Below are 20,739 nucleotides of genomic sequence, written 5' to 3' on the forward strand. Positions count from 1 at the left end.
CTGTCGGGCCTCCCTGTGCCACCAGACTATTGGAATGTCGCATTGGGCGACAAATTGGAGCGGCTACGCGAGGATCTTGACAATTAGCGGAGATCCGCTGAAGCTCCAAGTTCCTGGCAGTTGTGGCTTCAGTGAGATTGGTGAGTCGCGCTTTATCGGCCTCGATGTCGGCCTTCTCTCGGGCAAGTCGTTCATTCTTCGCTAGGATATCCGTGTGACTTTGATCTATCTCAGGGATATGCATGTTCACGTTGGCTGTGGTGATGGTAGTTGTCAACGGGTCGATGATATCGTCTTTGTCATAGACTCCAACAGGGTATGTGTTCCCGCTTGACAACGAGTCGCCACCTTGTTCTGACTCTCCCCCAAGTTGGTGTTGGTGAGGGGGTAGATTGAATCCACGTAGCCTCCAGATGCGTCTTTGAAGTGGTCGTCATCGAGGGCGACATTATCAGTGTAAGACCCGACCTTAGCCTCTTCTACATCACGGTGAACCCGACAAAGATGTCGATGTCGTTGATTGGCACGACCGCGCTGCTGGTGATCTTGCCAGCATCGGGTAGCCAAGTGGAGTAGGGATTTATGAAGGCCAGATTCCCAAATTGGATGAATTTACCTACAACGATTGTCGACCCGATTCCGCCGAGAGTTCCCACATGGAACTCAACTCTAGACGCCGCAGGTGATGTGGGTATTACCCTTCGGGACTCGATATTGCCCTACCTCCTCTGGCCCAACAAGGGGCCCATCTGGAGCACCACAACCCAATGTGGACCAAGACGTCGGTTGCGGGGAGGAAAGATGAAAGGTGACGGTTTCTTGAAGAACAAGGCAAGGAGACGTTCGAATAAGAAAATGATAGATATGATCTCTCCTTATTGTAATCGACTCCGAGCGGGACTCTCGGGACCTAGCCTCCTATATAAAGGTCAGGGGAGAGGGCCTGCCGGAGGCTCTCTCATACAATCACGCAACCCCTCACGCATACACAAACCCTAGAAACCTTGCCTCTCGGCGAGAACACCACTACGCAGTCTTTTGGCTACCCCATTGTACCCAATTTTACTCATAATCAAGATCAAACATGCATGACGTTAGGGTTTTACCTCATCGAGGGTCCCGAACCTGGGTAAATCTCGCTCTCTGCTTGTCTGGTATCCGATGTCTCGCGCTAACCTGCATGATTCCGCTAACCCTAAGCCCCTCATGGTGGGTATTACCGAGGAGCCACCTCGTCAACAGGCCCCACGGTAGGCGCCAAATGTCTCTGTAAAATCACGGCATATGCCATCTCAAGATGACTTACAAGCGGGGGGATGAAGTCACCGAGTGCTACCATAGACAAGACCAATACACGATGTAACCAGCTACGACCCCTCGGTCTGGAGGTAATTAAAGACATATTGCTTGTTCTGCCATTATAGATTGTATAATGATTACAAGGTTACTGGTCGATTTAGGCTACACAATTAGCTCTAAGGCATGTTGTGCTAGCTAGTTCTTGTCTCTCTTCTAGGGATCATCCTGCGCGACCTTATAAAGGAAATAGCGCAAGGCTTCACATGGTAACCCCAGTCGGTACGGGTCTTGGAGTTATAATATGACCCAACCTATGCTACTTGTCTGCAATGACAAGTCTTCTTGGCGTCTCGGTCAATGAATTCCTTGAACCGACTTAGAAAACCACGGAACCAAGTCTCCTCTTGTGCAAGCCCAATCAAGGAGTGGCCGTAAGTAGGGGCCTTTGCGGCACGGGAGTAGGTCCACGTGGGCCCCTACGAGGTCCATGTGGCCAACCTACTGGTGATGGCCTTTTGGCCACCCCCTTGCCCCTCCAGCACTTTACAATAAAGACTAGAACAATAAATCACTCTATGCATATAAATTCACCTGAACTTTTTCGATAAATCCCAAAACATATTTAGTTCGCTTTGGAGCATTTCTGAAGATACTAGGACAATTCCAATAAAGTTTCTCCCTCTTATTTAGTATCGGATTTATTTCACTGCACCCCAGAAACTATTTTTATAACATTGAAATGACTCTCATACTCCACCAAAGTTATTTCGATGTCACTAGAAGTATTCCAAATACTCTGAACTACATACTACAAACAGAATTCTCACAACATATCATACAACATTAAGCGTGCGATCCAGAAGGTTCGGTAATGCAAAGTCATGACTTCGAGCACCTCCGATTCAATAACCAACATTGGGACCCGGACGTCTGTGATGTCTCCTTTGCATAATTGAATAAATAACGAAACGAACATTCTGTGCTATTACATACGTATGCCAATCTTTTTTTTTGCTTCATAATATGTTTAACTGATGTGAGACTCTAGGTATTCTAGTGAATCAACTCTTTGATCATAATACCAGTTAACCTCGATCCGAGATCAACCTTTTTTCTTGTTTTATATGATTTATGATTTTCTGTGATCACTATCATATTCTATCAATGCATACAATAAGTTTACATCACAATACCGAGAGCGGATATTTCATATCTCTCCTTTGTTATGAGGTGCAAATCCCATTCTTGAGCTATTAAGCTTCCATATATACTTTCGGGCATACATGTATCTTAACTTTTACACCACCTATTTACGAAAGTAATGGTTGATAAGACCAAAGCAAACATGTATCTTAACTTTTACACCACCTATTTACGAAAGTTATGAGGATCCTCTAGCATGCAGTAAGTAATGTTTTTTCATGGTCTAAGGACTTTCACATATGGCAATACTTAAAAGATAGTGGTATTAACAATGACAAATATTTCACATAGCATATCTGTGATTTGGATATGTTCAGTACCATTTTTTTTAGTCAAACAATGTACTCCAGTATTGTTACCATCCTTGTTACAATAAAATGCTCATGATGAGAAAAACTTAATCATCCAACAATACATGAGCCGGTCATATTTGGAGGCAAGATTATGAACTTGTTTCTTGTTCACGTGCTTGTGAGGTTTTATTCGAATCTCATATTTGAGGAGCACATCAGCTTGTGAGTTTTTATTCGAATCTCATATTTGAGGAGCACATCGATTATATCATAAAGAATGAATTTAATGATAAATATGAAGTTATATATTGGCATAGCTCCTTCATGTATATGGTGTTATAGACGATGTCATCCTGTATATAGACTATTTGACCCAACCCATATATCAGCTAGAAAAAAGTAGTCAAAAAATAAAAGGCCGAGCCAATTTAGGCATGGGTCCCACCATAACAAATTGGGCTGCCACTAGTGAGACTACATATCTATATATTATAACACACCACATTAGTTCACACTAGACCTGTTTGGGTGTACGCATTCAAGCTCATATTTGGAGATTTAGACCCCCGAATTCCACCCTTTTGATGCGCTTGGTAAGGCTAGAAACTAAAGCGAATACCGAGCCTAGACAACACACATGTATTGTGTCCTCTCGTGCGGAGCACACCCTCACCCTTGTTTCTTTTGGCGTGTTCGGTTTGGCCAAACCCACAAAAATGTTGGTTGCCAAATTTGTAATCAAAGTATTGGTTGCCCAAAATTTGGACGATGTTGTCACAAAGAGTGAACTGCAGCTGGCAAAGACACAAGGGCATATATGTAAAAGTATTCCATCCAAATAAGATTAAAACTTATACTACCTTCATTTCGATGAATAAAGCACACGTATAAGACAAAATTTGACTAAAAATTGAGCAATAAAATTTTAATACTGTATATTGTATGCAATTAGTATCGTTCGGATTCGTATTGGAAAACACTTTCTAATAATGATAATTTCAGACCAACGATCTTTATATATTTATAGAGTATAATTTTTAGTAATAAAATAATACGTAAAACAAAGTCGCCTTATTCGAATCAGGTACTATTTGAGATTTTGAGATTTTGAGATAAAAGATCCAAAGACATCTGTTTGACAAATTATATGAAGCAAAATTTAGTACTGGCCAATTATTACTTTGGTAAGCTACACAGCCTGCGTACGGCGTACCTCTTCGCCCCCTTCTCCCGCATCCGACAGAAACGAGGAGGCGACGAAGGTCGCACGAAGCAGAGCTCGCCGGCGGCGCAGGTACGCCTCTCTCCCGCTCTCCCCCTCCCCGCCCCGTCTCTACGGCGGCTGTCCGCGCACTCCGTCGGTATTCCGCGCCGTCATCCTCCCTGGCCCGTCCCTCCCCTTCCAGAAGCCCCCCTAACCCTAGTTTGACCGGCAGAACGGCGGAACGGCGGCGGGAGGCCGAGCGTATCCACCTCCGCATCTCCGAAATCCGGACTCCTCCCCGACGAATACTCCTCGCCAGCAGTCGAACCTCTGGCTAATAACTCACCAGCGTGTTGAGCTTTCACATGCGTAATGTTTTACTAGCTAGGAAAATCGATCCTACTAGTTTAGCTGAAGGTAGAAGAAAATGTGCAATTTTCAGTAGACTACCATCACTTTCCGTTGATTCAGTGGTTATGATTCGAAGCTGAAGGTGGCAAATGTGAAATTAATGTAATTGTCAGTAGACCTACATCACTTAGCATTAGCTGCTTGCAAGATAACTTGATCTGGCCAGTAGAGTTAGGGTAAATATTGGTCCAAGGTAAGGGAAATCCTAGTGTTGTCAAGCAATATTAGTCATTCTACATGGCTGAAAACATAGAGGTTTTGGGCGTAGTATAGCCCGTGACTGCAAGGAAATGCTTACCCGGAGGAGGAGAGTCGAATAAGCTCTCTTGCGCGGGGAAAGTAGATGTAATCGTGGCGTAGTCGGCATCCATAGTTACGCCCCTTGTCTTGGCCACCACCATCAAGGGCGCGCGCCAGTTTACTGCCGCTGCGGGATCATAGTTGTAGATCACCTGTCCTGTCCCTGTTCAACTATGCAGATTTTCTTTCCTGGTTTTCCCATGCATCCAACAAACAGAGATCCAGAGAAGTTTGATCAGTCATTTATTCTGAGTGTATTGCCTTCTTAGACTTCATGCAACCAACAGCAGGCGTTGCTTGTATGGGCTATAGCTCAAACGGGCTAGGTGAATCTGTATGAGTTTATAGGGCCGGAGGTCCAGTTTGGGAGGCCCAACGCGTATTTTCATTGGTGCTAGAATTACACACGAATTCTGTCCACTCCCCCTGAAATTAATGCCATTCCCCCCTCTTTCCTTTTCTTCTGCCAGTCGTGTAGCCGTAGGCACCTTTTGTGGGGGAAATTCATGCCGTTTTTCCTTTTGCGGGGAGAGATGAGGAGCTAATTAGTCTCTTGTAATCTTTGAAAATCTGGAGTCGGCGTCCAGACCTATAAACACATATGTAGGGAGTAACGAAGATGACATGGCCTTGTTTTTATTGTTGTTATTATATGTTAATTCCATATGAACTGCGGTGCATAGAAATGGAAGTTCTCCGTGTTCAGTTCTTGACTTATATGATAATTGGTCAAACAATATCTAATTATTTCTATACTCCCCCCACCCTTGTGTTGTAATTCACCAGGCTGCAAATGAATCAGGCTGAGGTCTCTGATTTGGTATGCGTTGGCTTGCATGATACTAATGATGACGAACAATCTTATGCAACTGAATGTCCAGAAATGAATCAGGATCCATCCCGGGAAACAATCAAATTTGAAGTGTCAATGGAAACTCCAGCCATGCACAGTGTTTTCAGCAATTCCAATGCTTGCTTAGATGGATATCACCATACAGGGATCATGGCAGGAAGTCAGTCTGTGGAGGAAGTTAGATTTGGCATTATGCAACACCTTGAGGTTCAGCCACATATGCATATCGTTAATATTTGTCTTCTCATGCAATTAATTATTCCATTTTTGTGTAATGATCTTTTTCGTTAACTGTTCATTGTTTATTTAATCAGGGAAGGGTTTCTGACTCTGATGAAGAAAGCCTGTCAACCAGCCCTGAAACTTCTGATTACGGTATACCTTGTAGTATGGTCAACTCATAGTTAATTTTTATAAATTCTTTATGGGAATATGCTAATATTCATAGTTTTTTAGTCGCCGAGTCAAGTCAAGTCGCCGAGGCTGCGGCTCGTGACTTGGTGACTTGACTCAGCGACTAGGACTTGATTAGTTGCCCCAAGTCGCCATGGCCTAAATTAGATTTTAGGGGCAGAATTAGGAAGCAAAATGGTGATTTTATTGTAATCCTGCATAGTTGGCAATCAAAATCAGAATTCGGCCTGTCATCTATCACACCCAGGCCTGCCAGGCCCAGCCCAACTAACAGCTCCCAGCCTACCCCCTCGTCACTAAAACCTAAAACCTAGAATCTGAACACAGCCGCCAGCCTCGAGCCTCCTCCTAGCGCCGTCAACCTCTGTCCTCGAGCCTCCTCCTAGCGCCGCCAGCCTCTGTCCTCGAGCCTCCTCCTAGCGCCGCCAGCCTCTGTTCTCGAGCCTCCTCCTAGCGCCGCTAGCCTCTGCGCCGCCGGTGAGGAGCGGCGGCGACCAGCGGCGGACTGAGGCAGCCAGCCTCGCCGCGCGACCCTCTCCTTCCTCCTAGCGCCGCCGGCCTCGCAACCTCCTGAGCTCTGCACTTTCTCTCCCTTTCTCTCTAAAATCCGGTGGCGGCTCGAGCCTCTCCTCCTGAGCCGCTGTATAGTCACAGGAAGTCGCCGTTGAGCCAGTGACGTGGCGCGACTTGCTCTGTGAGTCAAGTCGCCTGCTCGACCCAGCCACGCCGCGACGACTCGGCGATTAGTCAGCGACTCAAAAACCATGCTAATATTTGCTGTGCAATTTCAGGTTATATGGAACAAAATATGGAAAATATTTACAGTACTTTGGGTGAAATGGTGTGTCTCCTCCTCAACTTATTAAATTATAGTTTTATTGTAGAACACTCCAAGTAGTTTGTATTATTGAGTGCAGTTTTAGTTTTTCAGCTAGAAATTTGGAGAAATGATTTATGGAAGTAGAACTGATATGTCATAGCAGTAGAATTTTTTACTTGTTAAGTTACAGCCAGTATTTGGCCTACAACATAATTCAAGTGTCATCGTGCAGATTCTGCTTGCAAAATATACTAGTTGATCAACTTCTGTCAGCAATGTTGAATCATTGAATGCCATGCCTTCTTTATCTTGTATGGCAGGCGCTGGTTTTTAACATGCAAATTTTCATTGGCAACATATATACGCTTAAATTAAATTATTTTGGCTCATTTATTTCCAGATCATGACATATATAGTCTCCTTCTCATGATAAGCTAATTGAATGCTCTTTGCCTTCCCCTAAAGATTACTCCAAACTGAGATGATTCATAATATTCTGCTGTTTGATCCTCACCAACTGTTTACTTACCAGTTACCAATACTTTGTACTAATATGTTGCTTGAAATTGGGGGCTTTACCTTTATTTTTATTTTGTCTGTATTTGTAGGATGACAAAGAAGGCCCGGTTATGCTTATTCCCGATTTCGTGTTGTGTGACACAACCTTGCATCTTCAGCCTCACCTAACTTTTTCATCGGACGGGTTCAAGATTGAACATTTTGATTGCGATTCACATGAAGATGAGATGATGTCTCTATATTGGGATGTTTGTGACATCATTTGCATTAATAGTAAATGGACTCAGAGTGTAAGTAGTTCACTTTTACTATTTTGTTACTTTTCCTTATATTTTGTATAGCTTAATTAATTGCAGTTATCCTTCTAATCAGGTTAAATCTGCCTCCATTGTTGTCACTGTTAGATCCAGCGCAGAAACCAAAAGTCCAGGTAATTACGCTGGGCATTCTGGTCTTTTTATTTTATCCCAGATTCAATATGCTTTCCTTATGTTCCAAGAATAAATGACATATAGGGCACATGTTCTTTGAAGGATTGTTGTTATCATGGTTGTTATATATTAAGGTGGCATTTTTTGGGAAATAATACGAGCAATAGGGCAGTTTGATATTTGAGGGTTTGGGAAGCCGATGGAGGGTGCGAGAAGCACCACCTTCGGTGCTTTGGGCTTTATTGTGTATTTTCGAGAAGCACTTGTAAGAAGTGCAAGTGCTTATCAATTAGTTCATGTTAGTTTCGGTTTGTGTTTCTAGACCTAAATGCACAGGTACGAGCCCAAACAAACACACCATTAGGTCAAACCCAGGTTCCCTAGGATGTAACACCAATGTTGATTTAAGCCTGATGAGAGAATTCAGATCGAAAGAAACAATAGACGATTAACCAATAAATTCTTTGCGTCAATTGCTGGTTGAATCCGAACTGAGTTTCTGCTCTGCCATGTACATGTGGATGCCGAAGCACTGGCCGTTGGCGCATTCCATGTGCTGCTGTGACCTAATCATGATGGGAGTTTCAGTCAAGTGTTGTGCGCTAATCTGGTTACTGCTTTGGGCCTTATTGTGTATTTTCGAGAAGCACTTGTAAGAAGTGCAAGTGCTTATCAATTAGTTCATGTTAGTTTCGGTTTGTGTTTCTAGACCTAAATGCACAGGTACGAGCCCAAACAAACACACCATTAGGTCAAACCCAGGTTCCCTAGGATGTAACACCAATGTTGATTTAAGCCTGATGAGAGAATTCAGACCGAAAGAAACAATAGACGATTAACCAATAAATTCTTTGCGTCAATTGCTGGTTGAATCCAAACTGAGCTTCTGCTCTGCCATGTACATGTGGATGCCGAAGCACTGGCCGTTGGCGCATTCCATGTGCTGCTGTGACCTAATCATGATGGGAGTTTCAGTTAAGTGTTGTGCGCTAATCTGGTTACTGTTTGGGAAGTTATTGCCTCGCCTGTTCTCATTTCTGCCGCCGTAGTAACCCTGAAGCCAAAATAGTAAGTGTGGGCTGGTAGGCAAATGGGCTTACCCACACCCTTTACAGCTGTAGTTATGGTTGTTATTTATTTATTCATGAGGTGGTTAAATCCTTAAATGGCAATATGGTGTTATCAGTTTCTTCTTTTCTTATATCTCCACATTCTAGTATTGTGATCTGCCAAAGACATGATTTTAGAAAAATGCTAACCAAACCTAAAATCAAGTATATTTCCCATCCATTCAGTTAGTTATTTTTTAACACCTTTATTATTGGCTAACCTGAAATATTGATAGGTGAATTCAAATCGCTCTAATTTGATGTTTGTGTTTTCTATTTGATGTTTATTTTATCTTCTGAGATTGATTTTAACTTGAGGTCTACATTCACAAATAATTAATAAGTTAACAAATTATGAAATGGATGTTAATATTGTGAGATTTAGATATTCCTTTGGTGTTTGCTTGTGTCAAACTAATATGCTTGTCTTTTTGATACTCTATAGGTCCTATTAGAGTGGAATTTTGTCTTGCAGATCCACAATGGCCACAAAAACAAGAGAAGATTTGTTGTCTTGCATCAAGATACCATGAAATCTGGAACACCACTCCGCCGTAAGCTTTGAGCTGATGTTATGCTTTATGCATGTTCTTTTAATTCTTGTACTAGTTGATTTCACTTGATCCCACTCGATCAATGTTCTGACCACAAAAACAAGAGAAGATTTGTTGTCTTGCATCAAGATACCATGCATCATTAACACTAATTGTTTGTATTTCTCCCTCTGATCAAGTATTGAAGCCACATATAGGATCATAGGAAAGCTAATGCTGAGTATGAGACCATGTGAATTGGGGCGTTAAACATATGATATTTAACAGATGCTGGCCATACCAAATCCATTCTCATATTTTAAGAAGCTTGTGTATTGAGTTCGGGACTTTGGATCTTGCTCATATTTAATTAGTGAGAACTACCAGATAAAGAGAATGATGGTATTTTGCTTAATACCAATGGATGGGGATGCATCATATCAGATACTACTGTTTTTTCCCCGAGAAAACGCAAAAAGCCTTTGCGTTTCATTTCATTGAAAAGAAGAAGAGTTTGTTGTTACAATCCTCCTAAGAGGCCAGGGTTCCGATACTGTGGAGAGTAAACTGTTATCAGATACTATCAGATACTACTGTTACATATCAGATACTACTGTTAATATATGGTTTATTCATATTGTGGAGAGTAAACTGCACACTTTAAATTACTGCATGAAACAGTTATGTCATGATGTGTTATGCAAGGGTTCACGAAATTAGGCATGCTGTAACTGCTGTAAGTCGGGTTATTTCAGTTTATGTTTGGCTAGGGATGGTTTTTTCGTTTGTACGGGGTTTGGATACGGATACATTATGATGGAGGGATTGGTGGAGATTATGTTTAATTTTGGTGGAAAAAATCTTATTGCAGTGGACCATCGCATTTTTGTCAGACTCTGTTGTTGGACAATTTTGCTGTATCTTCATCTTTTTACACCTCAAATTGCAGTTTGCTCTTAGTAACAACATATATACAGTCTTAGTTGTAGACAATGATCTTATACAATGGCATGTCACTGTCAGAGAGGATATTGCGTTGGAGAATCGGAGCATCGACATCAGTTTACATTTCCCCAAGCAATACTTTTCCGGGTATGTTGCACTTATGTAATTTTATTCTCTGCATTGGTTTTTTTTTGTCTCTTCACGAACACTGAAATATCTAGTTTCACTCATGTCATGAGCACTAGAGCACTACACGTAGCTTCTGCCGTTTTACAAACAATGTTAGTCCTGTGAATGTTCTTATCCATTTTACTAGTTTGACGTACTATGTATGATCTGATGTTCTTTATATGACGTCCAAGTTTTTAAATCGCAGTTTTAGCGGCAAGGTCCTAGCTAAACTATTTAAATTGTTACCTGTAACGTTGTGTTATTTCAGTAGACCCCAGTTTTGATAAATAATAGTAAATACTTGAATCATGCAAGGCAAGTGTTGATACAATATCATATTAAGAACACACTTTTTTTCACAGAAAATTTGTAATCAGTTAGAAATAAATATGCTGAAGTGTTGAAAAAAAGAGGAGGTTTTTTATAGGTTCTCATAATCTATTCTCGTAAGAGGTGTATTTAGGCCTTTTAGTGAAGTTGAATTTCAGATTTATCTTGTAGTATGTATCGGTAAAAGGTACCTTGATAGAATAGCGAAGCTGTAGGCTGTAGCTATAAGGTAAGACAAAGCTATAGTGGAACATTAAATCGTCGCTTAGCGATTGGGGTCCAAAAACCAATAGAGCAATTATTGCTAGGTATTTACAACATCATTAGTGTCTGAAATCGATCTGATGGTCTATCCTCTTGTTGTAGTTGAAACATCTATGTACTGAGGTTTAAGCTGATTTTACTCTACTTTGTTTTGTGTTGTGTATGCTTAAACTTATTCCATCTTTTTTAATTGTTTCAGCACTGAGGACTTTGAAGAGGTTATCTATCCCAAAGGAGATCGGGATGCTGTTTCTATTAGCGGCAGAGATGTTGATTTGCTTCTACCTGAGACATTTGTCAACGATACAATAATTGACTTTTATATTAAGTAGGTCCAACCTTTCAGTGCTGCCTGCACAATCATCCTTTATCTTATGGCATTAGTTGCTAAATGATCCTCTCCCATTATATTTTTTGTGCTGTTACAACTGCTACTGTAATATTTGTAGATCTGATCACCTGTTTTGCTACATGCAGATCCAGTTTCATAGTTTTGTGAAGTTTTTTATAAATATAAGAAATGGGGTTTTTTAGTTTCAAATGTCTCTTAGTAAAGCAGTATCCTTCAATGCTGTGAAACTTACAGTAACCACATGTTTCTGTTCCATGCGATCAGTCTCAACTATCATGTTGATTTGTTCTGAATAATAGATGATTCCATCATCAATTTAAATAGCAAAAAAGATGAATTTCTGTTTCTGATGTGTTAGGTTACTATTTTTTAGTATGTACCTGTTAACTTCACATTTCTCTAGAGTGCATTCTACTTATTTGTAATTACAAGTATTTTTTGATTTCTTATTTGCAGATACTTAAGCGCAAGAATAAAAACCACAGAAAGGTCCAAGTACCACTTCTTTAATAGCTTCTTTTTTCGCAAGCTGGCAGATCTTGACAAAGATCAAGGAAGAGCTCCAGAAGGTAGATCAGCTTTTTTACGTGTCCGCAAGTGGACCCGAAAAATAAACATATTTGCTAAGGATTTCCTTTTCATTCCAGTGAATTTCAGGTATGGAACTCATCAATGTTTTTGTTGATGCAATGATAATTTGTTGTGTGCTCATAATTGTGTTTATGCATTACAGCTTGCATTGGAGTTTAATTGTTATCTGTCATCCTGGAGAAGTAGTGACATCTGAAGGTATGGACATAAATTGAAGTTCATAGTTTTGACATTTATGGAGTAGTATTTTACTTTCCTTTTGTATTGCTGCAGATGATGAAGCAGAAAAGCATGGTAAAGTTCCATGCATATTACATATGGATTCTCTTAAAGGAAGTCATAGTGGACTGAAGGACATCATTCAAAGGTAACTCATTTCTTGAAGAGTGATGATTTGTGCCACTTTTGTGCAAAAATAGTTTATTTTAGGAAGCACTATTAAACTTACAAAATTTTGACCACCAACATACAACAACAAAGCTATTTGTCCCAAGCAAGTTGGGGTAGGTTAGATATGAAACCCAACAGAAACATACGCACAACATTTATAATTTTCAGATGAAAATGTTCAGATTAGTTATCAAAAGCACATTCATATGACTATATTAGTATTGATATGTTTTTGGAATAGGTAATGGTCAAACGGTTTGTATTGTAAACCGCATTGATGCCTGAAACATCTAACTTGGTAGTATACTCCCTCCGTCCTCAAATAAGTGGACATCTAGCCTTAAACTTTGTCCATGAAAGAGTGTACTTCTATGTTCCCAATGCACATTAAATTAGCAAAAAATATTTCTCTCTCATTGCAAGGAAATCAAACCCAATAATATTCAACACATGTTATCTTAATTTTATACATGCACTTAGCCTATTGGAGGTGAAATAATTAAAGAAGAGAGAGATGTTAGTTGCATCTTCCCAATGCAATTTTTCTCTCCTTTTGCTAATCTACCTTGAAAATCCCGCACATCCACTTATTTGTGGACGGAGGGAGTATGTAGTAACTGGAAAGTTCAAACAGTCGGTCTCTATTTTTTGTACTTCATTGTTCTTTTTTATCTTATCACTCAAGGGTCACTTCGTGACCAATATCTGCTTAATTTGACTCCTTCTGGTGCAGTTATCTATGGGAAGAGTGGAAGGAAAGGCACCCCGAATCAGGATTAGATATTTCAGACAAATTCTTAAACCTGAGATTTGTCTCCCTTGAGGTTTGTGAGCATCAGCTTTTAGTATCAACTATCAAGTTTCATGTGCCTCTGGAAATTCGTTCTCGAGTACCTTTATGCTTTATGTGAATTTCATGACTTATAATAGTTCCGGGAACATTTGATCTCAATGATGTGAAGAGGGCATGCACTGCAAGAAACCCTATCCTTTGTGTTTTCACGAGTGATCAATATATGAAGGAACATTTTCTTTTGAATTGCATTGCCACTTGCACTCATCAGTCACCAATCATGGAGAGTTATAAGTTGGTAATCGGTGTGGATATTTATCGAAGGTATTCAGCCACATTGGTATCTGGATAAAAAGGTCAAGGTTTGATATTATTAACAGAATCCGCTCATCCATTAGGCTGTATGGCTTGAAGCTAAACTGTACCAGAATTTGTTTGGTAAAGTCCCATCGGCTGTGATGACCAGTCACGATTCCTTTGGTCTGTCATCCAGATTTTGGCGAGTTTCTCTTCACATTTGAATTTTAGCTCTTGCCAAATCTTTGCTGATGTATGTGCAGCCGAATAACGGAATTCAGAGCAAATTGCTATGCACAAACATAAAAAGAAAAACAGACCATAAACATGTAACCAACATCAATATCGAAGCCTTTTTCCCCAAGGAAGTTGGGGTAGGCTAGATATGAAACCTAGCAGAAAAAAAAGGAAGCCAAAACAAGAACGCGAAGGAAAAGAGAGTATACTAAGATTCCGGCACATGGATCGCTGATCTCCATGCAGTCCTATCAAGAGCCAAGACTTTAGGTACATTCCAATCCCGCAAGTCTCTTTTTCCCGCCTCTGCCCAAGTCAACTTTGGTCGTCCTCTACCCCTTCTAGTCTCCTCCATACTCCTTAGAATCCAGTGTTAACTGGAGCTTCTGGAGTCCTCCGCTGGATATGCCCTAACCACCTTAGTCGGTGTTGGACTAGCTTCTCTTCGATCGGTGTCACCCCTAGCATATCGGAATATCTCGTTCCTAATCCGGTCCTTTGTTGTATGGTCGCACATCCATTGTAGCATGCGCATCTCCGCGACACTCATTCGTTGGATGTTTTTTTTTGTTTTAGTTGGCCAACATTCTGCCCCATATAGCATCGCCGGTCTGACTGCCGTCCTATAGAACCCCATAAACATGTAATATGCAATAAAATAAACTGCTAGGTTGTAAGCCTTCTGTTTTAACTAAAATTGCTGCCCAGGGGTTAATTCGGAGCTTCTGTTAACTATATCTATGATTGCTCACAGCTAGTTTGTTGACTTGCTGAGTTAGCTTATACAGCATATTTTTGTTCTGTGACAATTTCTTTGAGGTGGTCAATAGGATTACAAATGTATATCACATCCATGCCTACTGAACAGACAAAATTTCTCTTATTTCATTTGTTAATATGTATTTTTATTAGTAATATAGCTTTATTCTGTTTGTGGTCCAGCTTCCCCAGCAAGATAATTCATTTGATTGTGGCTTGTTCCTACTCCATTATGTGGAACTCTTTCTGATGGATGCTCCCAGCAGCTTCAACCCCTTGAAGATTGATGTATTCTCAACCTTTGTGAGTTTTACTCTGATTCATTTTCTTAATTTTGGTGTTCTTAAGTTTGAGCCTGCAATTTTACCAGCAACCTATAAGTTATTTTTCTGTTTATGTAATTTTGTTTGTTTTTCCCTTCAAATGCTAAATTTGTTATGGAAACACCATGCATTGAGTAATAATTCAGATGTGCATGCATCTGTTCGATTTTTTTAATGAAATCAGAGAAAAAACTCACGAGACCTGTCCCTATATTTTCCCAAGATTATAGCCACTTCATTGTACCTTCACTTTCAGTGGCGGAGGACAAACTAAATTTTAGGTGTGGCGGAGCCAATAGTATGGTAACATTAGGTAGGGTAAAAAATATACTCCCTCCGTTCATTATTATAAAATGTTTTAGATATTTTAACGTGGGCTAGATACAGACCGACATGAGTGAACTTACATAATAAAACACGTCTAGATACATGTATTTATTTTTAAAAAATCTTATAATAGTGAGCGGAGGAAGTATGTGCTAAGTACACGCCTACTATTTGCTACTTCCTCCATTTCATAAATCTTATTGTGGTTATGGAACCGAGGAAGTAGTAGAAAAAAAATCAATATGAAAGTAGGACATCAAAGAAACAATTATTTATTAAAATCCATATTACACATTCTCAAATCAATTATTTTGGTCCGAGTCAAAGATTCATTGTTAGTATATTGTGTAAAGGCCGCCGTAGCAAGCAACTTTTTCAGCTAAAAAAATCTACCAGGGCCCATCCATGTTTTCTGGTTGGATTTCTCCTCTATGTCAACGTACATACCCATGAGACTAGCTCTAATCAGAACACTAGGTAAGCGTACTACGTATTTACCTTGCGATGCTTAGCTCTGGCGGACGCCATAGCTCGCCAGAATGGGAGCTCCACCAGTTCACTTTAGTTAATTGACCACAGTTACTTATGGTCTGGTCATCTCTATTTGCATTTGAGCAACTTGTTACCTGTTATCTCAAAAAAATAAGCAGCAGAATTGGTGTAAGGTAATCGCTGATGTGAGGATTCTTGTCTTCTGTGATTATACCATTCCTAATCAATAAACGGTAGATTCCTGCTATACATTATAAAGCATAGGCTGTAAGTCGAATTGAAGATCAAAGTTTGAAGGGTCGGTGGCATTCTGCGCCAGCTCACATGGGCTTGTCAAAGTTAAAATATGGGCTATTTTCCATCTTATGTTATTATTGATCGTGGGAGCACTGTTCTCTAATTAAAATATGGGGATGGATATGATGTGAACACTGAGTTTTAGTCAACCTTTTCACCCTCAGTTGGAGCAAGCAGTTGTTCAGTGAAATAATGTATGTCCTGTAGCCTGTTTTGTACATTATTTTCCAGTATTAGATTGAAGTTGTAGTTTGGCCATTGTATCTTTGCTGGAGTAATCTAGAAATTATAGTTTGGCCATAGTTTCTTTGCTCCAGTAATCTTTATCTCAGCCATGTCATTCTGGATATTTTGTTAATTTCGTATTTTCATTCTTGGTGTACTTTTCAGCTCAGTGATGATTGGTTTGCACCCGCTGAAGCTTCTCTGAAGCGTTCAGTGATCAGGAAGCTAATCCATAAGATAGTGACAGAACCTTCTCATAATTTTCCGGAACTAACCTGTGCTGCAGACCAGTGTGATGAAAGGCATCAAAGAAGTGAAAATGCTGAGCAGGAAGCAGCTATAGAGTTCCTTGCTCAGGCTGGTGAATCTGATTCAGTTTGCCAAATTCCTGGAGCACAGCAAGAATCCACATCCATCTGCATTAATAGTCCTGGAAAGGGCCTACCTGTTTCTGGATTTGGTTTAGAGACTGCAGATGATACAATGTTTTCTGTACAAAATATGCAGGTACAGTTTTAGCAAATGGCAAGAACTCTTATTGTTCCAATTTATTTGTTGCAATCAACTTTCGTTGAACTTGTTCTCCAGTGCCATGTCGTAACTTTTGTTTTTTCTGCCTCATTTTTTTGGCAGATTTGTCCACCGGACAATGATACTGAGGTCTGCTTGCCAAGCCAGGGTGTGAAAAACGATCCAACTCTTTCAGAATCTGATAATCAATGTGGCCTGAGATCATGTGTGGTAAAAGATAGGGACACTTGCGAGGAATCTGTGCTGGATTATTTGCATAATAACCAGGAAATTTCCAGCCAAACAGAAGCTATGGTGCATGATGCTATGGATTCCAAGTTTTGCTCATTCTCTGACAATCCTGATGTAATGGCCTGCGAACAAAATAGTTTAGAGACAAGCACAAATGAAGTTGTGGATGTCTCCGAAGATATGCATTCTGTTATGATGTCTGCTGCCACCAGCAAAGATGATATTGCAAATGATCCAGCAAGCACTAATGGCGAAGCTGAAAACGGCAAGTGTGATCTTCCTGATGTTGGCATTGCAATTGGTGATATAAATGGAAATGCGTCTGGGTGTTCTTTAGAAATAAGCGTTGTTAAAGTTGAGGAGGCTATAGGTGACATTTCTGATGACACAGGTTCAGTCGTCATAGGTTTGGTCAACAAAGATGTACCTGAGCACTCCTTGGCAACGAATGCTGTCGAATCTGAGGACATGGAACCTGAAGATACTCATGGGGATGTCAATGTGGAAGATGATATCCAAATTAACACGAATGAAACTTGCACAGCTGTGGATGAGATCAAGGGAAACACTGACAAATGTATGACCATTGATGAGGCTGTTTCCTGTGAGTCGATAGAGGGAAAGACTAACAACATCCTGGCAGGTGACAGTGACAGTGGGAGGGACGAAGCTCATCCAGACAGTGCGGGTTTGCATGGGACAGTTACTTGTGAAGAAGTCACGACTCGTGCTGATGCTGAGATGGCATCCTTAGAGAGCACCTCCTGTGCAGAGAACGAAGCAGTTAGGGAGGACAAAGATGGTGACGCTAAAAGACCACTTCCTGACAGCACCTCGGAAGTTGAGAACATTCAGGTTTCTGAAGATAAGTGTTCAGAGGAAGATGCCCCATGTACCGAAGAAAAAGAAGAGAGGTGCCGCAAGCGTCGCAAGGTTGTGACATCGGTACCAGCAGAGAAGCGACTAACGAGGAGCTCCTCAAGGACGCCGTCTTTAGATTAGAAAATCCGGCTGGTGTAGGCCCTAGCTTGTGTTATATTTGACGATGACTTGTCTGTAGGTGGCTTGTGTTTACATGGAAAAGTTTTGACACGCATATTCAGCTCTGCCTGCCTGACCCAGTTCTGTTCCGTGATGCCTGACTTTGTTGTGAAAAGTTCGTGTAGGGCTCTCTATCAATTTGGCTGTGAAAGTATCGGCATCCCTAGATTATCGGTCAACTTGCAAATGTGTCCCAGGTGTCAACTGACCCTGTCATCAAGAGAATAATAAAGAGAACAACGAACATAGAAAAAAAACGTACGGACAAAGAGTATGTGATTGCCGAACGTGCACACCAGCCGAGAATTAGAAAATCCCGCAGATCGACACGTGAGCGGAGCGCAGCGCGGGGCCGACGCACACGCACTCTGTTTAGTCCCACATCGGAAAACTAGATCAGATACACGCTACATAAAAGAGTTCATCAGTCGGTTCCAATCAACAAGCCGAGCCCGGTAGCGTGGGCTCATAACCCAGATGGACGGGGGCAGCAGTTCGGGATGACGTGAAAGGAGTTGAGAAATGAGGGTGACCAGCTTGCCGGCCCGCCCCCGGGGGCCGTAACCGTAGGTCATTTGTGTGCTTGGGGCAAGCCCACTACTCACTCAACGCGACTTGCTGGGCCCGCCCCCGGGGCCTGTTACCGTAGGTCATTTGTGTGCTCGGGGCAAGGCCCATCTCTACCGACTGCTAACAACTTTTTTATTACTTTAACTATGTTTTTTTTCCATTCGCACTGGGCTTGATAATAATTAATTAATATACTTTCTTTAATTGAAATTACTTTAGATTTGTATATACTCGCATCCGATCCAAATTAGTTGTCGTAAATTAGCTAACATAGATGTATGTTTCGTTACAAATATTTAAAATGAAATAGTTTTTAAATCTTACATCTGATAAATATACTACCTCCAATCCAAATTATTTGTCATAAATTTGTCTAGATATGCATGTAAGTAGACACGTTTGTCATGTAGATACATGCAAGTATATATAAATCTACAATAAATAATTTGGATTGAAGAGAGTATCAACTTTGTACGCCGGTGTTTGGGTACTTACACATACTATTAGATAAGCGTCATGACTTGGTGCAGCTATTATCAACTAAAATTAAACTCTTTTATATGGTTAAAGTTTGTATTGCAATACGTGCGCACCTTATTCCTTGAAACGGAGGTACTCCCTCCGATCCATTTTACTTGACTCAGAGAGTAGTAAACACCTAACACATCTTACGTTTCCAAAGGGAGGGAGTACTTTGTAGCAGGACTAAAATGACACAGGATGTATAAAAAGGTTTGCCGTGAAAACAATGAAGAAAAGAGCATCTAGTATTTTACAAAGTTTGTGAGATCCAAAATTTATACAACCACTCCCAAATGACATGTATGAGACGAAGAAAACATCCTTCTTCAGGCTTATGCTCACTCCAATTGCAGGTGGCATGAATGCTCCATAGGATGAAATAGGAAGCTGAGTTTTTATGAACTGTAAGAAAAATGACAGACACTTTTTTTTTTAAGTATAGTTGTTTTATACATGCTTCCATGCATGGTTGCGTGTGGGCAACATGTTAATATGCCAGACGAGCCTGGACGTCTCCTCTCTCCCGCTACAGTAGAGAGAGGCGATTTTTTCGCCCGCCCGCAGATCCACCGCCTCACCGGAGTTCCGCCGGATCCCTCGTCCTCCGTCGGTCGCTCCGGCGGCGGGGGGGGGGGGGGGGGGGGTGGGTGATCCCCGTTTCTCGGTTGTAGATAGTGTAGGGTTTGTGTGCTCTTCAGCCGGCGGCGCCATGGAGGAGGTTGGGTCGCCGGTGGTGCTTTTGGTGCAAGTACGTGCTTCCTTCGGCGGCGTAGCTCGGTGGAGTCCCGCGGCGGTGTGCATGCCCCCTCCGCTCCCTCGGATCAGGAGATCTGCTCGGAGCGCCATCCCCCTCCTAGTTCCCGCGTGGCGGCGGATCTGGGTTGCCGAATTTGAAGCCGGTGATGTTGAAGGAAGACGAAGATGCAGCTGGAGTTGGGTGGAGGCTCCACGGAGTTCGAGGTCCGGCTACTTCCCGTCCGCCAAGGGTCGTCTTCTGTTCCAAGGCTTGAAGGAAGACGCGGCGGCGGCGCGCCACCGGCACATCCTGCTCCATGCCGGCGTCTTTGAGTTGCAGAAGGGCTGGAGTGTAATTTTTATCTTTGTTGGGTTCCTTTCTGTAATGTTCTCCCTTTAATATTACCGTGGTTTCCTCGCCAAAAAAAAACATGTTAATATGCCATCTCTGCATAAAAAATAGCACATTAAATTGTTTGCATGTAATAAATCTGGTGGGGAATTGAGATAGTTACAGCCTACATAAGAGAATATACATGCTGCCATGCTAATATGCCATCTCTGCATATAAAATAACACATTAGATTGCTTGCATGTAATAAAATCTAGCGGGGAGTTGAGATAGTTAGGGCATCTCCAGCGCGGGTATCCATCTCGTGCCCGCGCGTCTGAATGGGTCAAAACAGACAAAACCACGGTCTAACGCGGTCACACATCCCAAATGCGGATGGCCGCGGCGTCCGGAACGACCGAAACCCGGCCCAAATCTGGGCCGCGTTTGCGGGCTGCGGATGGCACGCGTGTCCGGCCGCGTCCTCCCCTTGTCCTCACCTAGCCCACGTGTTACAGGGACATAATTTCATTTTTCATTAAAATTAAACATATTACATTTTTCTTAATACTACCTACCACTAGCCTAGCTACGTA

The 20,739-nt window shown here is 41.5% G+C and overlaps 1 protein-coding gene across 1 annotated transcript; it reads left to right on the forward strand.

The window, feature by feature from the left end:
- Nucleotides 1–3,989: 3,989 nt before the first annotated feature.
- LOC127308625 (uncharacterized) lies at nucleotides 3,990–18,123 on the forward strand. The gene is made up of 16 exons (XM_071821487.1): nucleotides 3,990–4,089; nucleotides 5,592–5,770; nucleotides 5,878–5,938; nucleotides 6,769–6,818; nucleotides 7,406–7,606; nucleotides 7,689–7,746; nucleotides 9,302–9,410; nucleotides 10,413–10,481; nucleotides 11,299–11,427; nucleotides 11,908–12,108; nucleotides 12,185–12,240; nucleotides 12,316–12,409; nucleotides 13,166–13,256; nucleotides 14,702–14,821; nucleotides 16,348–16,689; nucleotides 16,816–18,123. Exons 2-16 carry the CDS (start codon nucleotides 5,594–5,596, stop codon nucleotides 17,944–17,946), a joined length of 2,889 nt encoding a protein of 962 aa, XP_071677588.1. The 5' UTR covers nucleotides 3,990–4,089; nucleotides 5,592–5,593; the 3' UTR covers nucleotides 17,947–18,123.
- The last annotated feature ends 2,616 nt before the right edge of the window (nucleotides 18,124–20,739 follow it).

This window comes from Lolium perenne, chromosome 6, assembly GCF_019359855.2.
Source record: "Lolium perenne isolate Kyuss_39 chromosome 6, Kyuss_2.0, whole genome shotgun sequence".
Taxonomy (NCBI): Eukaryota; Viridiplantae; Streptophyta; class Magnoliopsida; order Poales; family Poaceae; genus Lolium; species Lolium perenne.